Here is a 13951-nt window from a genome sequence, read left to right as displayed (position 1 = left end):
AATTTTCCAATTTATAAAATTTTTCTATGTCTGAGATTTTTCAGTCAAAATAGTTATTTATCAGTCAAAATATTTTATTTTTCCTTTTATTGATCCACTGACACTCTACTTTGAAAGTTTTCTGCATTGTCAAGATCATGTTCATGTTCATGTAGTTGTCAGATTAGAATAAGTCTTATCAGATTCCAGAGTAATGTTTTTATTCTAAAGGTAATGCTTTACTCCAAAGGAAGTTCAGAAAAGGAAAGCAGAAACTACTTATCTATAATGTACAGTATTAAAATATGCCTTCATGTAATTTTACATACCATGTATAAAAAAAATTACCTTAAATTAGGTATTTTTTTAATGGTCATCCATGTATGTGTCATACATGCACAGTTGTGCAGGTAAAATCTGAAGTTATTCTAATAAATCCCACATTGGTATATTGGTCCATGTTCTACTGGACTTCAGTGACGCTTAGTTAATGAAATGAATACCAGTTTATAAAATTTCAGATAGCCAAGCAGTAAGAATATGCTGAAACAAGCATACTATACCAACAATATTGATTTCTACAACTTGTCCATTGTGTATATTAGGTCCTGCTATAAATCTTACTATTACCTCCTTCCACTTAAGCACCAACTAGTTTTTATAGAACAGCAGCCTATTTTTAGCACACAATGTGCAAACCTCACAAACCCTTACTTCTACACTCTTGCTCAGGACGCATATGTCCTCAGCAGCTAGTGCTTAGAGCCTACATTATGAATCATCCTTTTAAAACTCATGCCTCTTGAATTGTATTAGTAGACATGTTTTGAGCATAGTTAATATACGTAATTTTACCTCTTGCCTTCAAAACCAAAGAGCTTATTTAGCAACCATACAGCAGAACATTTGGATTCATTCTAATGTTCAAATCAAATATAGCCATTGATAACAGTTTTGACATATCTGCCAACCTCTTGCCATCATACCTTTTAAATTAGTTTTGGTGCTTAAAATTCTTAAAGGAAAAACATTTTTTAAAGAGATATGCAAAGGGTAACTAATCTGTAATAACTTGGAAAAAGATTTCTGTAGATAAAAGCATTGACTTAAGTACATGGAAGTAATTTTCTCTTATTGAAAATGAGTAATTATTGCTTAAATTAGTATCTGATTAAAATCAGATGATGGACAAGGGCTATTTTTCAAACATTCTTTTTTTAAGTCCTAGGTCATTAGAATTGAATATTCCAGTGTATCTTGAACAAATGATTAATCAATAAAAGTACAATTTATTAACTATGTTTGTTGATTTTAAACATCGTTTTAATATTTCTAAATAGCATATTTAGCTGATTACTTAAGGTTTTGTAGTTTATTTAGAAGTAATTCTTCAGAAAACCTTAAAAAAAAACTAAACAAAAAAAAACCCTAAAAAAAAAAAAAAACCCAACCAAGAATGCTTCTCAATATTTAAAAATCCTAAATTGGAGTAGTGCGAAAAGACTGCCTTTTCCATTGTCATTAAATTGGGAATACTTTTGGGACACATTCGTTGATCCCACCAAACTCTTCTATATCATCATTCCCCTATATTTGGATCTATGAACTTTCTGACTTGTCCAAGGATGCCTCGTCCTAGATTTAGTACATAAAAATAAGAAGGTAAAAGACAACTGAGCATGTCATGTTACACATTTAAAAAATAACACTCCATTCTCCAAGACTCTATAGCCTTGTTGTCTTATTTGAAAGATCCCTTTGGTAATACTAGTCCTAATACTAAGTAAATACTAAGTAATATAGTAAAAATAAAAATAAATAAACATTCAAGATTTAAAAATAAAAATTAAAATTAATAACAAATTAAAATAAATATTTAAAATAAAAATTAAAGATACATTAACATTTTAAAAATAAACAGTTTCAATACTAATATAGTATTACTTTTGGTAGTACTAAAAAAGTATTAAAAATGTAACTGATTAAATCTAAAATCTAAATAAAAAATCTAAACTAAATAAAAAACTATCAAAATTTTAAATGTCTTTTTCTTAACGAAAGTGTGTTATTTCAGTAATATTTACTAACTGCAATTTCGTCTAGGTGAAAAAAGAATATAAACTGTTTCTGTTCAGCCTACACAAATGAGGCAAACCATGCACAAAGTGGATTAGGAGGAATACAACTCAAAAACTACACTGCAGTTACGGGTTTACATCCAGGACAGACACGGGCATCTTAATTACATCTTATTTCCACACCTCTCTTTCAAATTTATTCTGCATTTCTCTCTCTTAAAAGAAAATGCATATTCTTAGCTGCTTCTGTCCATCATTCATTCCACGCTCCCTTGGGCTCCCCATCTTGCAAGTCGAAGGAGGCAATCCTGCCCCTCTACTCTGCTTTCATGAGACCTCACCTGGAGTATTGTGTGCAGTTCTGGCGTCCTCCACATAAAAAGGAGATGGAACTGTTGGAACAAGTCCAGAGGAGGCCACGAGAATGACCAGGGGTCTAGAGCACCTCCCGTATGAAGACAGGCTGAGAAAGTTGGGGCTGTTCAGCCTGGAGACGGCTGCATGGAGACCTCATAGCGGCCTTCCAGTATCTGAAGGGGGCCTATAAGGATGCTGGGGAGGGATTCTTCATCAGGGACTGTAGTGACAGGACAAGGGGTAATGAGTTCAAACTTAAACAGGGGAAGTTTAGACTGGATTTAAGGAAGAAGTTCTTTACTGTAAAGGTGGTGAGGCACTGGGATGGGTTGTCCAAGGAAGCTGTGAATGCTCCATCCCTGCTGGGGCTCAAGGCCAGGTTGGACAGAGCCTTGGGTGAGATGGTTTAGTGTGAGGTGTCCCTGCCCATGGCAGGGGGATTGGAAGTGGATGATCTTAAGGTCCTTTCCAACCCTAACCCATCTATGATTCTACTATGATCTTTGTTAGTACTGAATTTCTGTTCCTATGTCTTTCCCTCTTATTTTTACCTTACAGAAGCCCTGCTTTATCTTGCCATTGTGCAATTTAGTCCACTGTTATTTCTGCTGTCTCGCCTTATTTATTGAAGTGTTTCAGAGAGGTTTATAATTCCATCAGTATAGGAAGGAGGTAAGAAGTGAATTTTTCTGTAGTGCCTGTGAGACTTACAGTTGCTTGTCATTTCTTTGTAATTTATTGTGTACACAAGTTTCCACCGAGAAGCAGAGAGATCAAGTTGTATTCAAAGTTTCTTTAGCCAAGTCCAGTAACTGACCTGAAGACCATAAGTGAGAGCCTGAACTTTATGCTGTACGGTAATCAATAAAATCACCAATGCACACAGCTTGCTATCTGCAGCCCATTTGCCAAATGTCTGTGCTGCTATACATTGTATTAATTGCATCCTTTTGGGGGGATCGATGTTTAGAACCACAAAAAGCATGGTTAATAAAAATTCATCTGATAGCAATAAAGTCAAGTAAGGATGGAGGCCCGATAGTTACTGGAAAGCCTGCCACCTCAGCTAGCTTTACAATATCCTACATTTGGTTACATCAAAGCCAGTAAGACATAGATCTATAGTACGAATGCCTGTTTTTCATCAGAGAGGGTAGTTCATTCACCAATATCTCCAGTGCTGCTTCCCAGATTTAAAATCTTAACATCCTCAGCACTCTCTAGGATAAAGGCACTTGGAAACAATTCCTTGATAGATCAGAAAGCTTTTTTAAAAATACGGACTTAACACTAACTGGCATTTTCCAAGATTTTTGTGTAGAGGAAGGCTTTTCTCATGCTCAGGATGCTCTTCTATTTTGAAAGGCACACTTGCTTCTTGTGAAGCACTGGCAACCCCAGGAGACTTAGCTACTCTTGTGTCTCCTTTGCAATTCCTAGACAAAGCTCTGCTGCAGGTGGCACATTATATGCTTTTCTGTCTAGTATTTATAGTACCTAGTATCTGTCTAGTATCTGTTTCTACAAATAGACTGAATCCAGGAATAGGAGACCTTTCAGCTAGTAACTGCAGTTATGCAACCCAAAAAGTATAGGTGGCTCCAGGTGAACCTTTTAGCAAAGTAAACTGTTGACAGTCCTACTACAGATTGCTAGACAATGAAGCTGTTCACCAGCATCATCAATTGAGAAATATTTTCCTCCAAATGTCTATGAAAATGTAATTTTTTTTTTTTTTTTTTTTTAATTCAAGTTTGGCACACAGAAAATTCTCAAGGTTTAAAACACTGTTGTCCTTATTTGTCAAGACCTGGTGTGCAGACGGTGGGAAGGTGTCACACTTCTTTCTAGACTCTCAGATTCTAATCCAGAAATTTACTCTTCAAGTGGCTGGAAACCTCCTTCTTGTCTACTTCAGTTTTCATTCCTCTTAAGAAATGCAGCCATTAGCTCCATAGCTCTCAATATAATTTGCTTGCCCCTCCTCCTGGAATCTCATATTCCAGCCCTTAGAGAAGCCATGAATGTCACAAGTCATAGAATCATAGAACAGTCCATCTAAGCTCTTGCAAGTTTTACTTATAAATTTGACTTCCATACTCCCTTTCCAGCCACAAATCCTGGTTTTGCTTTTATCTCAACACCATCATCTTTACTGATAATCCCGGCAAAATATTTTCTTAGTTTTGGACTAACATGGTTGCATAAGAGCCATACTTCCATGCTCTTTCTTGCTGTGTGTATATGTAAAGAGCAAGCTTTAGTGCTATTTATAATAGCTACATCCTAAGTGCTAATTAGCTAATAATACTTAATAGCTTATAATATATGACTGGCAGCCTAAGATGTGTTAGTCATACAATTTAGCATGCTATCATTTGGGTGGAGGAAGGGGCTAGGTACACAATTACACTTATTATAGATGTATCAGCTAGATCTACCAGAACAAACTGACAGACACCTGTAACCAGCACATGTAACCTAAAATTTCAACGCAATTTTGATCTTATGAAATCTGTGTACAAGTGTCAAGACAGAGGGAACTCTGTTAATGTAACACATTGACTTGTTTTTCTGGTGAAGTTCCAAACGACAGCCTGCACTGTTTGTACAAGGTTCAGATAAGAACAACTGAGACAGACACAACAACTATCCACTGGTTTCTGCAAAGGTCTGGGAAAGTCAATGCAGTCGCACAGCCTATTTGAATTCCCAACAGTATTTGCACAATACTACAGACTACATCATTATATGAATTATAGGAGGCCAAACCACTCATCTGTTAGCAAGGCATACAGCGCCTAATTACGCATAAGCCTAATTTAGAACACAGAAGGCAACGTCTCAAAAGAGACATTTCCAAAAGATCTCCCGACTCATTTCAGACCACGGCCTCACAAGACACAACCCAGATCAGGTCGGGAAAGACGGGTATCCGCGAAGCAGCCGCCAGGCCTCACGGCTGCACTGGGCCCAAGCGGGCCCGCCCAACGGGGACTGCGGCCGCCATACCGTGCGCCACCGGCAGCGCTGGCCTCGGGCGGGCAGGCCAAGCCACCGGCGCCACACAGCAGGCGTGGCGCCGCTAAGGGCCGCGGTGCAGCCGCTGCGGCCGCCGGCACCCCGAGGCACCAGGCACCCCCGTAGTCCGCTCTGCGTCAGCGCCGCAAGACTCCACTCGCAGAACGCGGCTGCCCGGTCAGACAGCTCCGCCACCCAGCCTGCTTTATGCGCATGCGCGCCCATGCCGGGCGGTGAGCCGAAAGACCTCCCGGGCGCTAGGGGCCGCTGCAACTCTCCAGGTTGCCGTCGGTCCCCGCCCTGCGGATTCTGGGAAGGGAGGGGGACGAGGGCGTCTCCCGGTCGGCGTCACTCCCAGCATGCAGCGCGGCCCGCTCCTGCCCCTGTCGCCGCCGCTACCGTTGCTGCCGGTCGGAGAAGATGGCGGAGGGAGGTGCGGCGGATCTGGAGACACAGCGCACCGACGTCGCGGCGCTGCTCAAAACCGCTCTCCGGAAGGGCGACACCTGGTGAGGGAGGGGTCGGGGGGGAGGCTAGCTGAGCGGTGCGGGCGGCACCCTCCGCCCCCGGTGCCGCTTGGCTGGCGGAGGGACTGAAGACCGACCTCCTTTCCCTCAGCTCCCCCCACGCTCCCCGGGGCTGCTTGGTCCCTGTGTGCCGCGGGGTCTGTCTGGGTGGGGAAAAGGCGGGTGACTGGCCGAGGGCGGCAGCACCACCACCTCCGTCTCCCCGCCGCTCCGGTGCCTCCGGTGTCTGGAGGGCAGCGGCGCCCGCGGTGCGGCGGGCCCTCGGCTCGGCCTTGGGTTGCTGGCGGTGGCCAGCGCCGCACCGCGCCGCTGAGGCGCCCGGCGGGGGCAGGCACCGAGGTCAGCTCCCTGCCGGGCGGGGGAGGGGAAGAAGCGGCGTGACTGGCGGGGCGCGGTGCCGGGTGTCGGCCCCGGGAGGCGAGGAGCCCGGAGCCCTTGGGGGAGAAGAGCTGAAGCAAGGATTGGGGCGAGGGAGGGGAACCCCTCAGGCGTTGTGCCATTATCCAGGCTGAAACGGTGCTGGCGTCACCTTCAAGTTGTCAGAAATAATATCTGCACCCGCGGTGTTGTGTCTTTGAGGCCCGTCCGCGGCTGTGATAAGTGTTCATTTTATTTTGTCTCTGTACGTGTCAAGTGCTGAAGAAACAGCCCTCGAAGGTGCACATGCACCCTTGTGGTACCTTGTTCCACAACAAACGTTTAAAAACGTTTGTTTTCTTGGTCAGCCTGAAAATATTTCTTATGCCATCCAGATTGTCGGCAGAATAATTCAGGGTTGAAAAGATTTAAGTTACCTAGACACATTTCTAGTGTGTATTTGGTAACTGAGCTCCTGTAGTTGTAGTTCTCTGAGGCTAGGAAACAGGGCTTTTTTTTTTTTTTTTAGAGGGGGAGGAACTGAGGCTTTTTCCACCGCTCAACCTCTTCATCTCTTCCTGTGTGAAACTGTCACCCAAAGACAAAGGCTGAAGCATTAACTTACTGAAAATTAAGTATGAATACACAAAAGTAGAACTTGCCCACCTCATTTCAGCTGTCATCACTCACTGTTTCAGTTCTATAAAAGACTATATTTAACAGTGTTGATACTGCAGCATGTGTCAGAAGCATACATTCTGATGCATTATTCAAATACTGCTGAGTGTATGTTCAGTTTTGGCATACGAACAGACTGCTTTTAAACTGAAAAAAAATCTGAGCAAGTAGAAAAAGGGAAATCAATTCACATGGTAGTGTTGAAAATGACCAGCAGTAGTAAAAGGGTGCTTAGGCTTGTAATCTTAATAATTTTTTTTTTTAATGGTTCTGTTGGGTACTTCCCAGATACTACAGAAATGTCTCAAACAGTTAATCTTATTCAAAGTGAAAGTAACTTTATGACGAGTTAAAGTGATGACTAAAACAGTAAGTTTACTGCATTATTTTTTTTTAGTACATTACATATTTTAACGTGAAAAAATCAGTTAAGGGGAAGCTTCTATATATCTAGCTGTGAAGATGACACTGATATTGATCAAATGTTTGAAGATTGAGTAAGCTATGGCAAAGTCCTTTTAAGTTTGGCTCATGATCTATTCTAGCTACATAAATGCGTATACATGTGTGTTCATAGGTTTTATACTTAGGGCTATGTATTTAACTTCACAAATTAACAGAGATTTTTAGTCCGAATGCTTTTTTTCAGAGGTATTTTGTCAGTAGCTTTTCGATCTTTCAGGACATCCATAAGGAAACAAAACAGCTCAAGTGCTGTGAGACATGATTCAGAATTGCAGTTTTCATTCATTCAGTAGTAAATATTGCTGAAAAAATGTGAACAGTACTGTATCAGCATTGAGCTTTTAAGCACAAAAATGCAGTCCTTTCAAAAATACTGCCTTATGCTGAAAGCTCTTGTCCATGCTTTTCAGAATTTATAGTGTAGAGAACAATAAGCTATATAAGGAAAGTATAAAGCTTTGGGGGTTTCCTGTAAGAAAAAAGGAACTGAAGAATAGAGCAAAGAAAGGCAAATCATATCTATAAAGAGGGCATTGAATTTCTTCATTAGTTCTTCATGTGCACTGGCAGAGAGAAAGAAATGAAACTGACTTGAAATCCAACATTTTTAGAGTTAGATGTTGGAAAAGAACTGAAAGAATAAAAAAACCCACCTTTGAACAGGCAGTTTAGCAAACTGTAGAATTTGTACATGAAACATTTTAGGAGTAGCTTGGGGATAGTATAGGTTAAAATATATTGCTTCAACTGAGAGAAGGCTAGTGCCATTTGACTGTCCTGTCCTCCCAGACAAAGTTTTGGGCTAGCTTATCCCAGTGGTCTTTTTGCGTTCTTTTATGGGTGTTTAATAATTTAAATTATTAAACTAGGAGAGATTGAAGATACTGCCATTGCTGCATTTGCCCTATTTTTCTAAACTTACGTTAAATAAACATAAAATGTAAGCTTTTCCAAGCAAGATTGCCCTTGATTTATCAGATGTTTTTAAAAAATGTTGACTTTTTTGTTAGTGAATTCAGCAGAAAAACCACATAGTCATTCTGTGGAACTTGGAACTTTATACAAGTCTGTCTTCTTGTGATATTATCCAAAGAACCTTCAAGTTCATTGGTTGAAAGACCTAGAATTCTGTTTTGGAAGAGAAGTCATGCTGCATTTCATTGTGTATCTCGTAGCTTTAGAGTATATGATTACTTCTCTGTAGTGTTTTGAAATTCTACTAGTACTTGGAGAGTGGGGAGCAATATTTACTGTTTGTGGAGATTATAACTTGTCGTCTAGAAAGACAAAAAATGCTAGTTCTTACAGCTGCAGAGAAATCTGAATTCAGTGTCTTCCTGTATCTTCTCTCAGAAACTGAAGAACTGTTGGTGTTCATCAGTTTTTTTAGCCACTGCATAATTTGCATGACCAACTAGTCTCGATGATGTTGTTTAATGCCTTTGTAGCTGCAGTGATATTCAGAAGAATCTTGCCAAGCTATTCTGTTTTTACAGTGTCACTGAGGTAGGGTTTTGCAATACTGAAAGTTACTGATCTTGGAACAGTTCTCTTAAGAAGGTGATGAAGACTCTGTCGATTTTTGTGTGTGATTTCATGTGAATATATCTGTAATATCCTCCGTATATTGAAGTCAAATTTCTTGTCTTTAAGACCGCTTCCAGCCATGCTTTCCTTGTATTTCCTGTACTTCTATGGCTATCTTAGAGATGTCTCACTTACTTAAATATGACATTACAAATGCTTTCATGCTCTTTACTACCTCCTTCACCCATTGGCTGTCCCTGCTCTAGAATGTGAGGCCATGTTTCTCACCTTTAAATACCACCTGCCAATAAACAGTTCACTTACAGTGGGTAGTAGTGACTAATAATGGCTAACAGCACAGCCTTAGCACTCAGTTTCACCTTTTTTTTTTCTCTCTTTCTCCCAGAATTTCCCTACTGTGCTTCTTTTGTCTACTGCTTGCCATAGCAATTTGTGAGCAGATGAGACTGTAGATGTTACTTGTGTTTTTCAAAGCAGTAACGTGGAAAATAATTGGACTGTTACAGTGGACAAGTAACTATCACAAGGAATTTATTTGGTGGCTAAGGGAACAAAAGCAGTCTTTAGATGTTTGAATAGGAAATGCTGATTAGCAGTACAAAGGTGTACTGTATACAGTAATATGTTAGTGAAACCATTCATACTATCTAATTCTGGTGTCCACGTGTCACAGAAGGTGTTTGTTTGGAATTAGTTAAAAAATTCTTTATAGGGAAGGCGGCAGCTTTGACGTTCAGAGTAGAGCTTTAAGGGCCTTTGTTTTGGTGGAATGTTGAGTCCTGTGCTGGAATTACTTACACAAGAAGATGTCTTCTAAGATAAGGATTTTTAGCTGAGCAGATAAAGACTTAAGACACTGTCTGTAAACTGAAGCTAGTCAGGATTAGACCAGAAGGAAGATGTTGATTTCCAGCCCTGCTAGCCAGTGAATTTTGGTGCCAATCATCACTTTACAGAGTGATGAGAGATTCTTAATCTGTTCTTGATTTCTAAGACCTGCAAATCGTGAAAGCTACTGGAGTATAGTATTTTGGGTTCATTCAGATACGTCTCTGATACACATCTCTTCTGGTGAGTCCAGAGGGAGTACTGTTGTTATCCATAGCTTGCATCTCTTGGAAGGTGAAGAAGATACTTTCTTTTTTTCTTTTTTTCTTTTTTTGCATTGTGGGAATTTTCTTGGCTTTTTAATTGAAAAAGTCACTGGAGAAAATAAGGGAAAATTTTAAGTGGGGTAAAAATTCTTCCTGGTGAATGACTGGTAGCTTCAAAATGTTCAACCTTAAAGGGTTTCCCCTCCAGAAGGGTATTTAAAGAATTGTCCCAGCAAAAATACAGAAGCATTTCAATTCTGGTTGCAATGAAAACTCATGAATCTTGATGAACAGGCTTATGTAGCCCTACCTAAAAACCCTGCAGTGCCCGTCATTGATGATAACCTTGATGCTGAAGTGCATAGCTTTAATAGCATTTTACGCTGTGGTCTTCTCAGTGTTTTCCACATTTAATCACTCATCATTGTCCTGTACATGAACAAAATCTAGGCTGAACATTAATAGAATATTTTGCTTGATTTCACTGAGAGCATATTGAGATGTTATGGGCCTGTATCTCAGTAACATTTGGAATAATATCCTAAACTGTTCTGATGGCTTCATATGAGAAACAAGGAACACCATCACATCAGTGTTCCAAGGATAGACGTGAAACTTGGCTGCTTTTTCTTTTACGTGAGGTTGAATTTACTGATTTTTGTCTTTAGGATTTTGTGGTTGAAGTTTTGCATTAGATTTGTCTCATTGCATGTGGAATTGTGCAGTATTTCACCAGCAGCTTATGAAGATATAGAAAATGGTCTGTTTAAAATTCTTCTGGGAGAATGCAAGGGAAATGTGTAGATGCAATTTTCTTCTGTTAATTGATTGGGCAGGGTGAGAGCATGTTAAAATCATGTTTGTGTCAGGCTTTTTGCCTGGAAATTGGAAGTCAAACATTGATTTAGGAGTTAGATTATTTTTTAATGAAAAATCTATTTAAATGGAAAATTTGTAAGTTTAATACAAATTACTTACATGGTTATTAATGTAATGCTCATACTGAAATTTTAACTTTAAAATGAAGTCAATTAATTTTGGCTGAATCAGGCTTTTTGGTCAGCCTCTTGGTATGTGTGAAGTGCTGCTTAGGCTATTGCAGCACATTGTAGGAACTGAGCATGGGGAGCTGTAGGGAAAATTTGACTGAATAGTTGATTTAAAATAATCTCAGAGCATTTAGTAGAACAGAGGATTTATTTCTGAAGTGGAATGTGAAATATTTACACTGAGATTTCTTAAAAATGGGAGCTACGCAATAACTTTTTTTCTGTCTGTCCCCTGGATCTTTTTCTTGTGGATTTACCTATATTTTTAATAGAATGATGGTTTGGTTTGTATGTGCTAGAGTAGAATAATCATCATTATCTTGAACTTTCAAGAACTTGTTAATTCTGAAAGAAAGTAGAATTTTGAAGACATCTATAATCATGAGCGTACTTTGTTAAGCAGTTTTGGCTAGTAGATATACAGGAGTAGAAATACAGGTACAAACCTATTTTCACCTTTCTTATTTTTATAGTTGCAGCTGTGCAAGAGCAAAAGTGGGATGCTGTGCCTTTAAACAGGAGTCCTAATTTGCTTTCAGCAACACAGTTGTTCCACTTTGTCCTCAGTATTGCTTCATCTGTACTCATTCACAGTATCCTCACTTATCTCTCTGGACAATTTGCACAGTTTTTGGCGTTAAAAGTGAAATAGCTTGTGTTCAGAAGATACAATGTCCCAGTAGTACACAGTGATGGAGTGTGTGTCTGTAAAGTGTTTTTACTGCATATTGAAGTTAACTGTTTTGATTTTGGAGTGGAAGGGCTAACCTATTAGTCAGTATAAGTAAATCTAGGTTACATATTTTTTAATTCAGTCTGTATGTAACTGAAGAATGAATTCAGAATGCTTTTGACAGCAGTGGGAAATATCACAATCACAGTCATACCCTTCAAATATTTTTCTATCAACCTGGATGTTAAGGTAAAGAATGAGTGTCATTATACTTCTGTGATGCTGATTGTGTGTTAATCAGGTTTGTTAAATCAAAATGTACAGTATTACATGAGAAAGTTACAGACAATGAGGGAATTTTAGAAATCAGTTGGCAACCTTTCTGTTAGTGTTACTATTTTCTTTTGTTGAATGAACGCTCATACATGGTTGTGCAGCTGCAGAATTTTAAAACTTGTGTAAATTGATTATTGGTTTTTATTATTTGTTGGATTTTTAGGAAATGAAGGTGCATTTACAAGTATTGTAGTAGCTTATGCTTTTGTTTTCGTAAATTACTGTTCATAGGCTATAAGTAATACCATTTTGAGCTGTTCTAAGTCTCTATATTTGATCATTCATAAAGAGACAGTCTTTTTTTTTTTTGTAATTTTGAGTGATCCAATTGTATTGGGTTTGTGTGGCAAGGTTTGGTAGTTTTGGGGGTTAGCCACAGGGATGGCTTCTCTGAGAAGCTGCTAGAAGCTTCTCCTGTGTTTGGTAGAGCCAATGCCAGTTGGCTCCAATATCAGCCCACTGCAGTCGAAGTCCATCAGCAGCACTGGTAGTGGCTCTGGGATAACGTATTTAAGAAACAGAAAGGAAAACGGCACAACAGCAGCAGCAGTCAGAGGAGAGCAGTGAGAATATATGAGAGAAACAACTGTGCAGAAAGAAGAGGGTCAGTGAAGGAGGGAGTACGTGGTCCAGGTGGTGAAGCAGAGATTCCCCTGCAGATCATAGTGAAGCAAGCTGTGCCCCTGCAACCCATGGAGTTTATGATGGAGCAGATCACCACCTGCAGCCCATGGAGGCCCCCACACCAGAGCAGGAGGATGCCAAAGGAGGCTGTGACCCTTTGGGAAGCCTACACTGGAGGAGGCTTCTGGCAGGAACTGTGGCCCTGGGAAGAGAGGAGCCCATGCTGGAGCAGGCTTGCTGGCAGTACTTGTGACCCTGTGGGGGACCTATACTGGAGGATATTCCTGAAGGACTTCACCTTGTGGAAGGGACTCACGCCGTAGCAGTTCATGAAGAACTGCAGCCTGTGGGAGGGACTTCCATTGGAGAAGTTCATGGAGGACTGTCTCCTGTGGGAGGAATCCGACACTGGAGCAGGGGAAGAATGTGAGGAGGAAGGAGTAGCAGAGACCAATGTGCAATGAACTGACCACAACCACCACTCCTTGTGCACCTGAGCCACCTGGGGGAAAGGAGGTAGAAATTTTAGGAGTAAAGTTAGGTCTGGGAAGAAGGAAGGTGAGGAAGGGGGTGTTTTTAGGTTTGGTTTTATTTCTCATTACCCTTCTCTATTGGTAATGAACTAATTTTCCCAAGTTGAGTCTGTTTTGCCCATGACAGTAATTGGTGAGTGATTTCTCCCTATCCTTATCTCAACCCACAAGCTTTTCCTTGTATTTTGTCTCCCCTGACCAGTTGAGGGGAGTGATAGAGTGGCGTTGGTGGGCACTTGGCATCCAGGCAGAAGTACTCTCTAAATTGTAGGTTATATTGGAGAAACTCTTAAGTCCAGTAATTGACGAGAACACAGCCAGGAACTAGATTAATGGTCCTTAATCACAGAGATGAACAGTCTTGTGTAAATACCAGAAGTAAACATCATTTCATCCCACTTCAGTGGGACCCAAAGAATAAGCAGTGAGCTGTTTTCTCCATGTTGTTGTTTGTAGGGGCTATATGAGGTAGTATGTCTGCAAAGGTAGCATAGACCTTTGCTACACAAGCTCTTCTTGTGCTCTGGAGGGATGTGAGGTTTTCATGGAATCAGGCTTATCTCAAGTTGGAAGGGAACCGTAAGGATCATTGAGGCCAACTTCCTGCTCCTGGCAGGACTGCTTAAAGTAAA

General features: G+C 40.3%; 1 protein-coding gene across 4 annotated transcripts in view; it reads left to right on the top strand.

Annotated features, from left to right (window-relative positions):
- The first annotated feature begins 5786 nt into the window (after positions 1-5786).
- Positions 5787-13951, top strand: part of USP15 (ubiquitin specific peptidase 15) — a 58547-nt gene continuing 50382 nt past the window's right edge. For 3 of the 4 annotated variants that reach the window (XM_065685005.1, XM_065685082.1, XM_065684913.1), the window contains exon 1: positions 5791-5944. In XM_065685005.1, coding sequence (XP_065541077.1) covers positions 5856-5944 — 89 coding nt within the window. In that variant the 5' untranslated portion in view covers positions 5791-5855. Of the gene's footprint in view, positions 5945-13951 lie in introns of all 4 variants that reach the window. The other variant, XM_065685167.1, reaches the window with a different exon arrangement.

Source organism: Lathamus discolor, chromosome 1, assembly GCF_037157495.1.
Source record: "Lathamus discolor isolate bLatDis1 chromosome 1, bLatDis1.hap1, whole genome shotgun sequence".
NCBI classification, from domain to species: Eukaryota; Metazoa; Chordata; class Aves; order Psittaciformes; family Psittacidae; genus Lathamus; species Lathamus discolor.
The sequence above is the reverse complement of the archived record's forward strand: the minus strand, read 5'-3'. Positions and strand labels throughout refer to the sequence as shown.